The 18,127-nt window shown below is 42.5% G+C and overlaps 1 protein-coding gene across 1 annotated transcript; it reads left to right on the top strand.

The window, feature by feature from the left end:
- The first annotated feature begins 17 nt into the window (after positions 1 to 17).
- Positions 18 to 7,006, top strand: mettl1 (methyltransferase 1, tRNA methylguanosine). Its single transcript, XM_085406354.1, has 6 exons — positions 18 to 157; positions 378 to 505; positions 601 to 785; positions 3,797 to 3,910; positions 6,088 to 6,189; positions 6,515 to 7,006. The coding sequence occupies exons 1-6, from the start codon at positions 78 to 80 to the stop codon at positions 6,638 to 6,640; spliced, it is 735 nt and encodes a 244-aa protein (XP_085262480.1). The 5' UTR covers positions 18 to 77; the 3' UTR covers positions 6,641 to 7,006.
- Positions 7,007 to 18,127: the final 11,121 nt, after the last annotated feature.

Below are 18,127 nucleotides of genomic sequence, written 5' to 3'. Positions count from 1 at the left end.
CAGATTCCGGCAGTTTGTTCATAACTGGGTGAACATCCTGAATATCGTCAGCATTAACATCTTTCCTTTGATCCATCATGGCTTCGTCCATGCCGCAGAAGCGTTACTACAGACAGCGAGCCCATTCAAACCCGATGGCGCACCACACCTTTGATTAGTGAGTGAGCTCCATGTGCACGGCTCTCTGTGAGCACGATTAGGTGTTTCTGAGTGTTTGGATTGGTATGAGAATAAAACAAACAGATAACATAAAAGAAACAGGAAATAGAGGATCGCTGCTGATGGATCCTTTATTTTCAAAAGGGGTCTGTCTTCCGCAGAATACGATTTAATTGAAAACTATTTATAGTGATGTACTTTCTCCTACTCCTCTTCAGCCCTGTGTGTCCTGATAAAATGGACTGGTCCAAGCTGTATCCAGACTTATTCACTGGCAGCCTGAGTGAGACAGAGCCCCCTCGAGTCGAGTTTGCTGACATTGGATGTGGATATGGGGGGCTTTTAGGTACTACACACAGCCTGTGTATAAAGACCACATTCAGCCTTTTATTGCTCCGTAATCTACATCATGTTTGTGTCTTTATTTTCTCTGCACTCCAGTGGAGTTATCTCCACTCTTCCCAGATAAGCTCATCCTGGGTATGGAGATCCGGGTGAAAGTGTCAGATTATGTTCAGGATCGTATCCAGTCGCTGCGTGCCTCAAATCCAGCGAGCTACCAGAACATCGCCTGCATTCGTAGCAATGCCATGAAGTACCTCCCCAACTTCTTTTGTAAAGGACAGGTGGGTTACTGCTGTTTAATGAATCAGCACGGCAGAGGTGTCTTTTGGCTTAACTCGCTCAGTAATTCCTGCAGAAATATTTCGCTTTGAGCTCACAAAAATGCTGCAGATTAGTCCCCTAAAAAATGTTCTTGGTCTCTTACCCGCATAAAATGGATTAGTGAAAAAGGTTAAGTATGAGGGCATTATAAGGCAGCAGTGTGATTTAAGAAATTAAAAAGGGAACATTATTAATTTGGTTTAATTAAGCTTTTTGTTGGAATTCGTATTAGAACTCTTAAATTTCCAAAGCTGGCTCAGGCTGGCTTCAATCAAACATAATGCAAAATGTTAGAAATCACTTCTGGATCAGTCGCAGTTTTTCACTTTTGTTTTTAAAGAAATTAAAAGCATTTCAAACACATTTGACATATCAAATTAGAATACCTTTCCCCAAATATCAAACACATTTAAAATGAAATGTTCAGTTCTTGAATAAGATAATAACACTGGATGTCGGTGTCTGCGGTGCGGCATTCATCTATAACACAGTTTATATGTAGTTCTTACACTTAAATCAGACCATCAAGATGTGAATGAAGTGCAGATTTTTAAGGTTTAACAAAAAGTTTGCATTAACTGTTTAGGAGTTACACGTATGTATGCGTCATCCTCATTTTCAGACACTTAAAATAAACTGAACAAACTAGCGTGACTTTAAATGGGATTTTTGAAGTGTAAAACTCTCAGACATGACCAAATTCTGTGTTCTCTCCCTTGAGATGCTCTGCTATGAGTTCATCCTGCTGGTTCTGTCAGCAGTCACGTCATCAAGAAACACTAGACTGATATGCTTCGGATCATGAGCTGTTTCTCTCAATCTCCGTACGTTTCTCCTTCCATCATTCTGGGAAGTTGTTTTTCTAAACCATGGAAATAATTCTGTCCTCATGAGCTTTAGTCGTCTTCTGTGGTCTTTCATTGTTGCTGACCTTGTCCAGTGCATTCAGTCTTTTTAAGAATGCACCAGATTGTTGATTTGGCCACTCCTGAAGTTTATCTCTATCTTTCTGATGGGTTTATTTTAGCTTTTCAGCCTAATGATAACCTCCCTCACTGGTATTTCTTTAGCGCTCATAAAAATTCAACACTTTGAATCAACTTAAGATATTCTGTCTGCTTCACTTGTCACAAAATAACAGGGAAAACAGGCCTCACATAGAAATTAAGCTGCTCATCAGCCAATTATTTTTGAGTCTCTGTGTATATAAATAAATGTAATTCCTATTTTTGTTAAATCCCTTAAATTAAAGCTGAAACACTGCACTTCAGTCACATATCGGTTGCCTTATTTAAATTTGTGGTGGTGTACAGAGGCAAAAATAGAAAAACTTTCTTTCTTTCTTTCTTTCTTTCTTTCTTTCTTTCTTTCTTTCTTTCTTTCTTTCTTTCTTTCTTTCTTTCTTTCTTTCTTTCTTTCTTTCTTTCTTTCTTTCTTTCTTTCTTTCTTTTTTCCTTTGTGTGGATATTTACCAGCTGGCATATAAATACTCCCAAAAAATTGATATCAGCTGCAAAAATCTACTACAGGTTCTGTTGCGCTTCAATGCTTGCGGCTCATTTTAGCTTCTACAATTCTCTAGCAAACCTAAAGAATATGACTGCGGCACCATTTTGTGGCACTAATGCATTTTATGAATAGAGGAAAAACCACATGCACCTACCTGATATATAGGGCCAGCATTGATATGATTATGTGCAGGTTATTGAATTAGAGCACATATACAAACCTGACCTTTTTAAATGGCTCAGCCAACGTGGGCTTTAAAAACGTTAAACTGACGTCTGTGCTGGACATGCCAAGGTAATAAGAATATGCACGTGTTCAACATATGGACTGAATTAATTTATACAAGGTCCAATAAATCCAGGGATTTCACAACAATGGGGTCATTGACTGACATCACATCAGCTGAGCGAGACGCCTTTTATCCGGCCTAATTAGCTGCAGCGCTCTGACTTGTTGAAACCCGCATTAGACTGCTCAGTGGGCTTAGTGTACCAGGGTTCATTCAGGTATCCTGCATAAAAAAATTCACCTCAAATGCCATGTGTGGGTATCAACTAAAGGAGGAAAAAGAGGCGTAACAGTGACACGTTTATGGAGCACAAATCATGAAGGTGTTTCATATAGAAACATGCACATTTGTTTAATGTATTTATATTTTAGTGTGCAATTTCAGGTCATTTAAAATAATAGGACATGCTGGAAAGAGTTGGGGCTTTGAACAGTGCTAAGAGCAACCTTGCAGAGCTTCAGTGCCTCTAAGCATTAATACCTCTTGGCTCATATTTTTTTTCCCAGAGCTGAACAGTGCAGCTGCATCCTCCTTTAACGTTGGGTGTCTACTTTTTCTTACAATAGGCTCAAAATCATTCAAATTTTAAAGTGACAGTATTAAGTGAAGACCACCCAGACTAGAAATGGAAATTTAGCCACAATCCTTCCCACATGCACGCCGTGTTTCAAGTGTCGGAACAGTGTATTCTAAAAGATTCAATCTCTTTGTTTCCTCCCTCTTGTTGGTGTGTTTTGTAACCCAAAAATAATTCAGTTCTTTGAAGGTTTTTCCACCTTCTGTCAGCACTGAAGGAGCCCCTGAGGCTGTAGCCGTCCCCGGTGATTATCCCCACAACTCGCTGTCTGTACCTGATGTTATTTATTTTAACTAATAAAAAGTGACTGGAAGTATTTTTAATATATCAGCCAGACAAATATGAACAGAGCCTGCACTTGTACACTTGTCAAGGACGGAGACACGGGGAACTTTGTGGGAAGAAAAGGAAAAAAAAAAATCAAGGAGGGAAATTCCACTTTGCAATTCTCAGTGTAAAATTCAACAGCAAATTATGGGGGCCAGATTTGCTCACCTTTTGTTGTGTTGCATGGCTAAATATAGTTGAATAAAACTGCCTACACTTTGTTTGGTCCTTGCTTGTGTGACTGTTACCGTGTTGTTTCTGTCTCTCAGCTCACTAAGATGTTCTTCCTCTTCCCTGACCCTCACTTTAAGAAGACCAAGCACAAATGGAGGATCATTAGTCCCACTCTGTTGGCAGAATACGCCTACACGCTCAGAGTAGGGGTATGTATTTGAGTTATGCTTATTCCAAGTTTTTAGTGAACATTAATGCATCATTTATCAGACAAAAATGTAAAACATTGTCCTTCTTCCAGTTTTCTTTCAATGTAATTAAAACCTGACCGATATCGGATATTTAAGACAAATACCGATATTTAGGGATGTAAGAGAATCTGATATAACAGCTAATGCTTGTTTTGTTTTTTTGCTTTTAGACATAACAGATTTGTTATATGTAGTTATTTATAAATTCTTATTAAGATGATATGATAATTGCATTTAAACATAATCTTTTTTTATTGCTACAATAAGTTGGATTGCTCACTGACGCTCTGCTCGACACTGCTTGGATCAGCAGGTTGTCGTGTATGTGGCGTTCCGAAAACGTGTTGCCAACAGGGAATTTGTAGAGTGCCCTTAGGTGGGCAACAGGCCATTATAAATGCAGATACCAATGAATCAACAAATAGAAACTATCAACTTGGATATCGGTCGGACTCTAAAGATAAAATCTATGCTTTTTTAATTGAGTGGAAAAAATACATAGCTTAGGGTTCTGTGCTGAGCTTTGCATTACATTTCTCACTTGTACTGGATAATAAATTATAAAATAACTATTCAGTTTTCTTGCTTATCATTTAAAATTGGAAATGCACAAATAATTTTATCGCTTCAGATAAACTATGAACAACAAAGTAACATTTTCTTCAGTGCTGCAGTATGGTTCACGTATGTCTTTGGATAAACACAACAGCTGTTCAGAGACCAGCGTAGTTGTGCGTTGATCCTACGGTGAGCTGCACAGCTTTGCAGACCGCCATCTCCATGTTGTACTGTGTTACTGTCACCGGGGGGCAGTGTCAAAAATGTGTAAATAAAGACGTCTGTGGGCTACTCTTGCTTCCTGTTGGTCCTTCCGCGTGCCCTGGAGTGTTAACAATGTTGAAAACATCTCTCTCTGCGGTAAACTCTACTGTTGCTGCCCTTTCTGTTCAAGCCCACTTAGGCTCTGTATATGTTTTGTAGGTTGTATACCCATAATCCTTCACTCTGTATATCCAAACACCAACGCAAACCTATACAAATGCACTACCATGAATTCTGCTTTAATAGGCTGAGTTCACTGATGGTTTGGAGCTTTTAATGGAATTTGTTGACAGTGGAAATTGATAGTGTATCACTACAATAACCACTTAAAACAGTGTGGTTTAGCTTGTCTCATTACTGTAAGTGTTTTTCCATATATGCAATAATATTTTTTCCCTACTATGGGTCACAGTTGAGAGTTAAACTACCATTTCTTCTAGTTTCCTACATAATTGAACTGTGTACAAACCTGTGAGTTCACAGGAAATAAAATGTGGGAACCGGTGTGGCCTACAACTGGTTTATACACCCAAGTCCTGCCTCTCAGAGCTGTCAAGGCAGCAGTGGGACACTGGGGGTGAACGCTGATGGAGGTTGTGGGGAACAATGGAAGGCTTGTGTCTAAATTTATCCTTTTTCCTCCGTTGTGTGTGTGTGCGCATTGATGCACGTGTGCATACATACGTTGTGTGTGCGCAGGTGTGCGTGCAAACTCTACAAGGGCCTTCAGCGTTGGCTCGCAGCCAGAACTGCCGGTGGGAGCGGAGGCTGTCAAGTGTGCGCTCATTTGTAGAGGCAGTTTCAAACCAAAACAAGTCTAATTTTAAGTTGTGACTAAGTTTTAAATCTTGGGTATTGTCAGAACGGCAGGATAAAACGGCGTCCCTCACCCTGCTTTTTTTTCTTTTTTCTGGAGATTAAGACACATACGTGCTGACATGCACTGGTGTGGAAATCTGTGCCTTTTCAAAGTGTTCAAAGAAATCCAAGTTCTAGTAATTTTATCAGCACGGTCTCCAAAGTAAACTACCTTGACACAGGTGATTCACCTCTGTGTTGGCATTAGGTTATTTTTATCTTTAGAGATAAATTGCTCTCCAAAGGTGATGAAACCATATAACTAACTGCAGGTCTGAAATGTCTGACAGTGTCAAAAAAAAGAGACTCGTATATGTGTTTGTTATTTTTTCATCAGTGCAGTAGTGAGTGTGTTTGTTTTTTGATAAATGGGTTCATATCAGTAAATAGCAAAGTTTTAGTATTTTTCTCAGAGCTGTGTTAATGGTCTCTGTGTGTTTGTCTGTTTGTGTCAGGGTTTGGTATATACCATCACAGATGTGGAGGAAGTCCACCTCTGGATGGTGAAGCACTTCAGTGAACATCCACTGTTCACGCGGGTCGTCGATGAAGAACTGGTACGTTGACATGCTTTGCATCGCTGTGTTTGCAGGTCATGACATCAGCATTTGGTGTTCAGCTGCTCACTCGAGCAAAGTAGTCAAAAGTAGGATATGAAATAGGAAATAGTTTTTCGGGGGGAGGAATAGAAAATATTGCACTGTTTCCTTAAATAAGAAACGTAAATTTTCTATTATTGATCAGAAAAGCGCAGAATGGTGGTAAGTTGATTTGTATGTTAGAATAAGTTGCTAAAAAAAGTTACTGAACAGTGTCAGAAAGTGCACGTTTTGGTCTGCTGTACCATTAGATGTGATTCAATCCTAAATCCTCTTTTGGCAGGCTGATGATGTCATCATAAGTCGTCTGGGTACCTGCACAGAGGAAGGAAAGAAAGTGCAGAGAAATGGAGGAAAGAATTTTCTTGCAGTTTTCCGGAGGATTGAGGATCCACATGAGATTTCCTGAAATAAAGGCCTTATGCAGTCATCTGTGCGTGGGTTCAGCTGCTCTGCTGATGGATTTTTCACCAACCAGATGAATGCTGATTTTTTTTTTCTTTTATTAATGGACCCTTTTAATATTAGCAGATTTTTAAAAAACAATTTTTGGGGGGGCTTTTTCACATAATTTATGTTTTTTTTTTTTTTTATTTTCTCAGACTGTAAAAGAGACGTAGCACATGATAGGATCTGACGTGTTTGGTTACACTTTCTAATTTTTTGCCTCTCTTGTTCTTTAGTTTCTCTCGCCAAATGTCAGCGTGCTGGTTTTGGATGTCATGTAAAGATGTACAGTATTTCAATTAAAAAAAACTACTAACAAAATTTTAAATGCATTTAATGACTCGATTTCTATATTCATAATTTGTTTACTAACATTATTTTTAGAATAATAATGAAAATGGACAGGTTAAATATTGTTATCTAAAACCACAAACCTATCAAACTGTGCTGCAGACTTCGCTGATAACTGTGCTGCGAAAACCCTTCCCAGGTTTTTTAACTTTGGATTACAAGCAAATATTTGAAAAGGCACATAGTTTTCACTCTTAGACTGTATATAAATGATTGTCACCCACTGTAAACTCCTGTTTGGAAACCTCAAGGCTCAAGTGACCATTGCCATCTTGGTATTTTGGAGCCAATAATTACTTTAGCAGTTTCTCATGTGCTTTCGCATGAATGCCTTCAATACTTGGATGAGGTGTTGGAGTGCTAACTTATCAACTTCTTCTATGTACGTGTATCCATAGACTGTATGGCTGTATCATACCAACACAAAATAAGACTAGCATTTTACTCCCTTTAACTAAAACACAGAACTGTTAGACTGGCTGTTGTACCTCACTGCACAGCATGCCATACTTTTGGAGTGGATTACATTACAAATGCAGTGCATGTTCCATTATAAAGTCCAATTATATAATCAGTGAAAATGCTAACTTTGTGTTCATTTAAACATTTTAACTCAGCATTCCAAGTTGCTAGATAGTCAGGAGTCTGGAAAGGGAGCTGGGCAGATTTGAATCCCATTTGCTGCTGCAGGCTGCGGTGATTACAAAAACAGGACAGCACATGCCTTCATGTTTGAAACCCAGACACTGGAAAACTTGAGCTGAAAGCAAAGAGAAGCTCTCAAAATACATGTCGTCATCACAATTAGAAATCTTTCCACTTTTGTATCCTTTGTTCACCACATTTGGCAGTATGTATGGAGTGCAAATTCTCAAGCCTCTCCACATTTCTTTATATTTTGATTCCAAGGAGCCAGGCTTTCTTGGAATTTTATTATAGTGGTCTTAAGCAATAGTTCTCCAGGGTTTCTGGAGGTCTTTCAAACGTTTTCCTTGGACATTGGCTGCTTTTACAGTCATTTTCAGTCCTTGTATCTCCGCCTTTTTTAGTCAATTTTCTTTTTTGTAAAGCCATTTAACACTGTCGTATGAGTCTTTCAGTAATGGAAAAAAAATGCACATTGAGCATTGTGTTTACAGATAACAGACAACTTTGCACTTTAAATTGTATCTTTAGGCACTTTGTTAATTGCAGCCTGTCACGTAAACGCATGATTTGTTCCCATTTCTTTAGTTGCCAAAGATAACAGTTTGGCATAAAATAGTATTTTTGCACCAACAGCTTGATTTCCAAAGAGTTATTGGCCAAAGACTTGGCATATGACAGCATGGTGCACAGTATGTTCTTAAAACATTGGAGGAAACTGGATAAGTGAAGGACAGAAGGACAAAATGCAGCAGAAACCTGACACAGGACCTGAGAGATGCATCTGGATCTGCAGTTCATCCATCTAATGTTCACTGAAGCCAAATCAGAAATACACACAATGGACGGGTGGCTGGCTCAGATGGGTTTGTTGCCATGTGGCTAAGATTTGTCATAATTGTGTGATTTGCGATTTCCAAAGGAAAAGGCTGAGTTATGACATTTACTCAAGAACTGGACTGAAAATCAGCAGCAACAGGTCTGATGAATCCAAATTTGACATAAACAAGTCTTTATCAGGATGTATGGAGAACATCAGGAGAGAGGTACAACAGTGAGTGTCTACGGTCATCTGTAAAACATGGTGGAGGCTCTGTATTGGTTTGGGGCTGTATTTTAGCCAGTGGTGTTGGGGGAATAGTCAAAATGAATAGAATCAGAATCAGAATCAGAATGGGGTTTATTGCCAAATGTTGAGCAGGTTTACAACATTAGGAAATTGCTGCGGTGCTTCAGTGCAAACATGCTGTCATAAATAGCACTTAAATAGACATGGAAAAAAATAAAAGTAGGGATAAGAATTAAAAGTGCTACGTGGAAAGATATGTGCATGAGATATACATGAGATATATACATGAGAATAAGAATTAAGAGTGCTACGTTGAAAGATATATACATGAGTGCAGGTGGTGATCAGAGCCAAACATAGAATGATGCAGTGACACAGCGTAGGGTCATGTGTTAGTGGCGGGTACAGTCATATGGTTATTGTTCATGTGTCCAACAGCAGAGGGGAAGAAACTGTTCTTATGGCGAGAGGTTCTGGTGCGAATGGACCGGAGCCTCCTGCCTGAGGGGAGCAGGTCAAACAGACTGTGTCCAGGGTGAGAAGGGTCAGCTGAGATCCGAGCTGCACGCCGCAATGTCCTGGAGGTGTACAGGTCCTGCAAAGATGGGAGTCTGCAGCCAATCACCTTCTCAGCAGAGCGCACAACACGCTGCAGTCTCTGTTTGTCCCTGATAGTGGCTCCAGCGTACCACATGGTGATGGAGGAGGTGAGGATGGACTCGATGATTGCAGTGTAGAACTGCATCATCGTCCGTGTTGGCAGGTTGAATTTCTTCAGCTGCCTCAGGAAGTACATCCTCTGCTGGGCTTTCTTGATGACGGAGGTGATGGTGGGCTCCCACTTCAGGTCCTGGGTGATGGTGGTACCCAGGAAGCGGAATGAGTCCACAGAGGTGATGGGGGTGTCAGTCAGGATGATGGGGGGGAGTGGGGCTGTGTGCTTCCTGAAGTCCACAATAATCTCCACTGTCTTCTGGGCATTCAGCACCAGGTTGTTGTAGCTGCACCAGGACACCAGACGTTCAACCTCACTCCTGTAGGCAGACTCGTCGAATAGAATTACGAATGCAGAAAAAATACAGTCAGATGTTGATCCACCATGCAATATCCTCTGTAAAATGTTTTAGTGGCTTTAATTTTAGCATGAAAGTGACCTCAAACACACTGCCAATGCTGTAAAAGCATACCTGGGTAGAATAACACACAATGGAGCACTATGCCTGGACCTCAACTTTATTGTTTCAGTGTGGGATCATATAAGACTGGCTGGCTGGGAGAATTCAGGATGTGCTGAAGAGTAAAGGGGATCATGGCAAATACCGACTTTCAAGCTTATTAGTATTGTACAGTTTACTTGATCCATTTTTAAAATAGTTAATCCAGTTTACCAAGTAATGTGATTGTTGTTCATGAATTTCTTTTCTTTTTCTTTGCTAAATACAGGAAGTATTACCAGCTTTTTTTATGGTGTGAACGTTAATCAGTCCATCAAATGTGTGACGATGGGGAGCCGCTCTTCTGTTGACACTTATTTTAGCCATATGGCAACAAACCCATCTGAGCCAGCCAAATCAATGCATCATGCAACATTTTTATGCTATCAGGTCATCAAATAAGAGTTTTATTAAATGCTCTCCATGGGAATCCAGGAAAGGGAAACTTAATGATTTGCATTTGGCAGGACTAATAAAGTGTGGATTTACTTTTGTTTCACCCAAAAAGAATTTGTGACATCCAGATATTGGAATGTTACTGGGGTCAAAGATAAATCCCCCTGAACGTCTTTACAGAGGCAGGTGCTCGACTTATTTTGTCATAACATAATCGACAACTTAAAGCTACAGTTCTGGCACTACACAGGGATAAAACAATATCTTTAAACCAGATGAAAGATTGATGGCGCTCTTTTGTGTGTACTGTATCTTAGTTATGAAAACACCTCCAGCAGCTGACTAGCTTTGTTTAGCGCAGACATGGATAGGGCTGGAGACAAACCCTAGCCACAAGCAAACTATATATAGACTGATGAATTTTGTGCCAGACTACTTTTTAGCCTGAAATAATAACTTTTTTATTTTTTGTTGACACTGGAAGAATGCCAGACAACCATTATGCTCTAAAGAAGTTACTGTCCCGGCTAAGAAAAATTCAGACACATGACTCCACAAGCCCTCTCTGATAAACCACAAACTGCTTAGGATTTTGGCAAATTAGGAAGAAATCTGGAACAGGTTCATAAGTGACCTTTTTCGTGTTTCTCTCCATTTTCAAACTTGATCTTGAGCTAAAATAACCAGCTACAATTTACTAGCTAAAACCTTAAACAATCATATGAAAAAGTATTTTCCACTTACTTAAAATCCTTTAGTTTTTCTCAAAAACTGACTGTGCGCCGGTGTGCCTTAAGTATGAATTCTGGTTGTGCTTAGTGACCTCGAACTGATTTTATGTGGTACACGCTGCTCAAAAATCTGTCAAAAAATGTCTTAGTACGACTTTGGTAAGCTACGAAGCCGCAACGCTCGATGAATTATGGCTACCGTAGTCAGTTATGTTATGTTATGTCTTTAACTTCTGTCATCACAGTCATCCGTCAGCTCGATAGCCGCTCTTCACCGAGCCAAACTGCTCAGTGGAGCCACCTTGTGTTGTACCTTGTTCCTCTCCTTCAGGGAACAGAAGTTATAGACATAACTATTCGTTCCCTTTCAGTCAATTCACTCGGTACAACACATAAGTATGGGACATATATACACACCCCGCAGAGCAGCCACCGAACCGGAATCAGACCACCACCACCTTAGTGTGCGGTAGACCCAGCAGAAAGGATAGCTTGAGCCACCAAAGGGGCTGTAACGATAAAACCACACAAAAGTCTGCGGTGATGCCAGACTAGCTGCTGTACAAATATCAGCTACAGGCACCCCTTTAAAAAGAGCCCATGAGGTTGCCATCCCCCTGGTGGAATGAGCTCTCACTCCCTGGAGCAAAGTAAGACCTTTGGTGCTTTACGCCAGTGAGATAGGTTCTATAATCCAGCAGGACAGCCTCTGTTTAGACAGAGCTCTACCTCTAGTTGGATTAGCGAAGCAGACAAACAGCTGGTCACATAAACGCACATTCTGAGTACGCTCAATGTAGGTGCGTAGCACATGAACTGGACAAAGAGAATGCATCCTCCTCTGCTCCTCAGATGCAAAAGGATGGATCTCAACCACTTAGAGCTTCAGGCATGATCTTGGGAAAATAGGTAGCATTTGGACGCAATACGAGAATTGTGTGCAGGAGGGATGCACATGGATGCGCATGAAGAACATCCACTCGCTTTGCCGAAGCAAGAAGTAATGCAGTCTTATATGAAAGAAATTTCATATCCACAGACTCAATGGGTTCAAACGGGGGGCTACAAAGGGCCTCTAGCACCAAAGACAAGTCCCAAGCAGGGACACTGAACTTAAGCATGGATCTCAGCCGGCGAATCCCTTTCAGAAAATGTATGGCAATGGGATGTGCACCTGGTGTCACCCTGTCAAAGTCAATATGACAAGCAGATATAGCTGCTAAATAAACCTTAATTGTCGAAAATGAAAGGCCCTTATCCAGCAGCTCCTGCAGGAATGTCAAAACATCCACAATAGAGCACTGAAATGGGAGAGTGTGGCGGTCCTGGCACCATTGCTCGAAAGCTCGCCATTTGTAAGCACACAAGCCTCTAGTAGATGAGGCCCGTAGCGCTCTGAGTTGTCGCTATCACACTGGGTGGGCAAACCCTTAGCAATCAAGTTTAACCTCTCAGCAGGTAAGCATGAAGGCGCCACAGATCCGGGCACGGATGAATCACTTCTCCTCCTGCCTGAGAGGAGATCCCTGTGGAGAGGAAACTGCCAAGGACTCGCTGCTAGCAGGCTGATTATCTCTGCATACCACGACCTTGTGGGCCACCAAAGGGCCACTAGAATCAGAGAGAGAGAGAGAGACTGCCGACGCACTCTCTCTAGAACTGGAGATATCATTTCCACTGGGGGAAATGCATACAGGAGCATGTCTGGCCATTGGTGCACTAGTGCATCCATGCCCAAGTGCATTGTGGTCAATTATGGAGAAGAACAGGGGGCGGTAAGTATTTACCCTGGAGGCAAAGAAATCTACTTGCGCCTTGCCAAATAGATCCCAAATCTGAGCCACTATTAAAGGATGTAACCTCCATTCTCTCACCAGAGGACCCCACTGGGGAGAAGGTCCAGCCCCAAGTTCAGGTGGCCTTGAACGCGGGTGAACACTGCACCATAACAGCAGAGAGCGAGACAGCTTCAACAGGGGAAGAGAGCGTATTCCTCCCTGCCTGTTTATGTAAGACACCACTGTTGAATTGTCCGTCCTGACTAAGACATGTTGGCCCTCCAGGACTGGACGGAAATGCTTTAGAGCTAAGAACACTGCTAACAGCTCTAAGTGGTTGATGTGCAGCTGGTGCTGGGCTGCGGACCAGATCCCTCTCACTGATGCACCCTCGCACAGCGCTCCCCACCCTCTTAGGGAAGCATCTGTGGACACCACCTTGCGAAACAACACCCTCCCAATCCGAGAGTGCTGATGCAGCAGCCCGGGCTCCCTCCAAGGACTGAGAGCTAGCATGCAAGACACGGTTACCGTCAGCCTCCTCCGGAGGTGACCCGATGCGCACAGGTGAGAGAGAGTCCAGCGTTGAAACTCTCATCTTTAACAGTCCAAGTGGCACTACGGCGATCATAGATGCCATCATGCCCAACAAATGTAATATCGTCTGGAAACGCAGTCTGTGTCCCAGCTGAAACTGAGTGAGGCAGCAATGAAACGCGGCCACTCTGTGCTCCGACAAACGTGTGTGGCTGGAAAGCGAGTATATTTCCAAACCAAGAAAAGTAATCTGCTGACTCGGGATTAGCGAGTTCTTTTGAAAGTTCACAGAGAACCCCAGTGTCTGAATGTGTGACAGAACCAGTGACAGCTGTGTCTCCGCCTTTTGTCCTTGTTACGACCCGGCTCAAAAAACGCAACATAAATAAGGAGACCAGAAGACACGAGATTGTAGGTGAGAAGAGGTTTTAATCCTAAAATGCATAGCAGGTTGGCTAACATGGCTGGTACCACCAAGGTACGGCTAGTGAAGCTTCCTGAAAGCCTGCCTCAGGTATGCTTTTATCAACACCTGACTAGGTGTGGCCAATTAGCACCAGCTGAACAGTTTAGGGGCTGCAGAGGGATGTAACACCTCCCTCAAAGGGTTCCTCTAGGACCCCTAAACAAATTAAAAGCTCCTCTGAAGCCTTCAGGTACTTCAGGTACAACAAATAACAACAACCAAGTGATCTGTTGTCTCCACTACACAAATGGTCACATACAAGTGGCCTTATACCACAACAAGTTACTTTAATCCACAAGGTTCAGTAAAGCAAGCGTACTAGTGACCAACCACAAAATGGAGAGCTATGGCCACACAATGATCACATCGAGGGTGGCTCACCCCCCCCTCAGCGTTATTGCCATCACCTGGCCAACAACACTCACAAGTGACCTAACCAAAGTAGCCAAATCCTCCACAACACCAAAGGTCACAGCATAAAACATTCACCCCATGAGGATCTCATTTGGCATCCACCAACACTGACATATTAGATGCACACACGGTGTACACACTATGCCAACTTAAAAACAGCCTACCTGCCTCAGCTACAAGACCATAATTAATGAATGGTCTCAAACCTCTTGCCAAGTTTGGTCCCACTGATTTACTATGTGCAACTCCCAGCCTAAAACGCTAAAAACAATAAAACCCTAACTTTACCTACCTAGTCTTCAGTTGTGTACCAGGATCTAGGCGACTTTAAACGCAAACTCAAGGGTAGGCAGCAGACCAGGGGTACAGTCTCCCACCAAACCCTGAAGCATACACCCACCCAGGATAACCACCAAACACAACAAATTAAAACAAAGCAAAACAACAAACAAGTGCTCCGATGGAAGGGCAGCACAGCTACCCAGCTGAAACACACTTACTAAAGGGACGTTGCTCAATCACAGTGAACACCTTCACTCACCCACTTAAAAGAGAAAAACTGATATTCAGTCGCCACAAAAATGTCCAAACAATCCCGGATGAGCCCCCACTTATGTTACGACCCGGCTCAAAAGCCGCAACATAAAAAAAGGAGACGAATAACAGAGTGTTAGTGAGAAGAGGTTTTATCTTAAAATGGCATAGCAGGCTGGCTGAAATGGCTGGTGCCACCAAGGCAAAGACTAGTGAGCTCCTGAAAGCTTCTTCTCTCTCTCTTCTTCGTGTTTAACGGCAGTTGGCACCCAACGTAAAGGAGCATTACCGCCTCCTACTGTTCCGGAGTATGGGTCAGACAGTGAGTTTAGCTCCTGAAAGCCTGCCTCGTGTATGCTTTTATCAACACCTGACTAGGTGTGTCCAATTAGCACCAGCTGAACACACTGAGGAGATTAGGGGATGCAGAGGGACGTAACAGTCCTAATCTTCTTTCTACACTCACAATGATGTATCATAAAATTTCCTTCTTCTTGTGCCAAGTCACTAGCACTCACCTGTCTCTTTTCCTTCCTAATACTCAGGTTGAGACATGAACCTCTGCTGCCTCATTAACATCCCACCCTGCCACCTCAGGCTCACCCTAAATCAGACCGAGGTGCTATGTTTCTAGAGCAAAATCCTGACACGTTCCCATAAAAAAAAAATGTATTCTGATGGGGCTTTACGCAGCCACAAAAGAGAAACTCATCCTGCAAGTTTGACTTCAGAATCAGATCCTTGCTCATTTGGGATTCTTAGATCTAAGCTAATGAGAAGCTTCTCTCTATTGACCTAAGTGTCCGATAAAATCTTTCCCTGGCTTTCAACTCAACAAAGAAAAACTGCTCACTTTGTATTAAGCTTCACATGCTGTCTTTTAGCCCATTCTTGCAACTCTTCATTTCAAAACAAAAAAAAATCACAAAATAACTTTTCCAACTGTTTTCATCTTTCATTTGTTTTTATTCACAGACTGACATAAAGTCAGCATCAGGGTTCAGTCTGACCCTCCACTGTAGACACAGTGGTGGTGATGTTTTATTGTTATTTTTTTCGTGACTGAAATAAATGGCAGAAAAGTGTCCCACGTTTGATTTGATAAGGCCATAGATGAAGCTGGAAATCCAAAGCCACAGATGTTGGAAATGTATGTGTAAAGTACGGTTATCAATCCACTCTACTCAGGAAAAAACATCTTAAACGGGCGATCGTGGCTCAAGAGTTGGGAGTTCGCCTTGTAATTGGAAGGTTGCCGGTTTGAGACCCAGCTTGGACAGTCTTGGTCGTTGTGTCCTTGGGCAAGACACTTCATCCGTTGCCTACTGGTGGTGGTCAGAGGGCCCGGTGGCGCCAGTGTCCGGCAGCCTCGCCTCTGTCAGTGCGCCTCAGGGTGGCTGTGGCTACACTGTAGCTTGCCATCACCAGTGTGTGAATGTGTGTGTGAATGGGTGGGTGACTGGATGTGTAAAGCGCTTTGGGGTCCACTAGTAAGGCGCTATACAAATACAGGCCATTTACAATTACTCAAACTGTCTAAGCAAATGTCTCACAGTTTTACCAAACAACGCAGTTTATTCCATGCTTTCATTCTCTTTCCTTTTTATTTTTGTCCAGCCAGCATATGTCAGTGATAAATAGAAGGAAATGTGATCTGTTCAAACCTTTAAGAGTAAACTTTGGCGTTGATGGACACCGGTAATTATTTTTGAAGCCGAGTGCAGCTGCAGCCCTTTCAGTAATTGTTTACACCTGCCGGTCATGACATCACGACCGCCTCATTATTCAAGTCAGCTTGCACTGGATCGCCCCAATATATGTGCTGAGAGATCATTAATCATGTCGGAGCTGCTACATAAGGGTCATGGGTTAGTCTGAATCTGTACTTTTTATGCTGGGTAAATATTTTTCTTGGTTTGTATTAGAGATGGACTGATCCGATATTAGTATCGGTATCGTCCGATACTGACGTAAATTACTGGATCGGATATCGGAGAGAAATAAAAAATGTAATCCGATCCATTAAATATCAAAAGTTCGTCTCTGAATGTTTGTAAAGCATTCCCATGTTAAGCTTAACAACCGATATATGGAGCGACTGCCTCTTCTCTCTCTCTCTCCTGCTGCTACTTCAATCATGAAACTGCTTAACGATCAGCTGATCGGCTTTTCTGTTGCGAGTCCGTCTCTCTTCTTTGTTTTTGGCCCACTTTGCACCAGAAAGAGGAAACCAGTGGCTGAATAACAGCAGCACGTTTAAGCTTGATCAGCTGTTGTTAGAATGTATTTAATATTACTTTCTACACCAGGATCCTTTTCTATGCAGCTGACGGCTGGTAACTGTGCAGGAGCGGATCTAGCAAAGTTTAGCCAGGGGGGCCGATAGGGCATTAACAGGGAAAAGGGGGCACAAAGACATACTTTTCTTTCTTATTCTCATTTAAAATGTCGAGCTTTTAATAAATAATTATCTGAATCTTACACCCAAAGTTTTAATCTGATGTAAAATGTATAGAAGTCCATTACTGTATATACACTGAAATGCCACAGATGCCACAAGCAATGAGGGAGCGTGCAATTGGCATGCTGACAGCAGGAATGTCAACCAGATCTGTCGCCCATGCATTGAATGTTCATTTCTCAACCATAAGCCGTCTCCACAGGCGTTTCAGAGAATATGGCAGCACATCCAACCGGCCTCACAACCGCAGACCTCGTGTAACCACACCAGCCCAGGACCTCCACATCCAGCAGGTTCACCTCCAAGATCGTCTGAGACCAGCCACCCAGACAGCTGCTGGAACAATTGGTTTGCACAACCAAACAATTTCTGCACAAACTGTCAGAAACCGTCTCAGGGACGCTCAACTGCATGCCCGTCGTCCTCATCGGGGTCTTGACCTGACTCCAGCTCGTCGCCGTAACAGACTTGTGTGGGCAAATGCTCACATTCGATGGCGTCTGGCACGTTGGAGAGGTGTGCGCTTCACGGATGAATCATGGTTCACATTGTTCAGGGCAGATGGCAGCTGAGAATGTCCCAGTTCTTGCATGGCCAGCATACTCACCGGACATGTCACCCATTGAGCATGTTCGGGATGTGCTTGACCGGCGTATACGACAGCGTGTACCAGTTCCCACGAATATCCAACAACCTCGCACAGCCATTGAAGTGGAGTGGACCAACATTCCACAGGCCACAATTGACAATCTGATAGACTCCATGCGACGATGTGTTGCACTGCATGAGGCAAATGGTGGTCACACCAGATACTGACCGGTTCTGGGTCCCCAGACCCCCAATAGCGCAAAAA

Source organism: Rhamphochromis longiceps, linkage group LG5, assembly GCF_057381845.1.
Source record: "Rhamphochromis longiceps isolate RC_006_pf linkage group LG5, R_longiceps_female_GT1.1, whole genome shotgun sequence".
In the NCBI taxonomy this organism is placed as follows: domain Eukaryota; kingdom Metazoa; phylum Chordata; class Actinopteri; order Cichliformes; family Cichlidae; genus Rhamphochromis; species Rhamphochromis longiceps.
This window is presented reverse-complemented; position numbering and strand designations above follow the sequence as displayed.

Excerpts from the sequence above, each read along its gene's own strand:
- mettl1 (XM_085406354.1), top strand. The coding sequence starts at position 78 with ATGGCTTCGTCCATGCCGCAGAAGCGTTACTACAGACAGCGAGCCCAT. Across the intron at positions 506-600 it reads TGGATATGGGGGGCTTTTAG|TGGAGTTATCTCCACTCTTC; the intron begins GTACTACACACA and ends TCTGCACTCCAG. Across the intron at positions 6,190-6,514 it reads GGGTCGTCGATGAAGAACTG|GCTGATGATGTCATCATAAG; the intron begins GTACGTTGACAT and ends CTCTTTTGGCAG.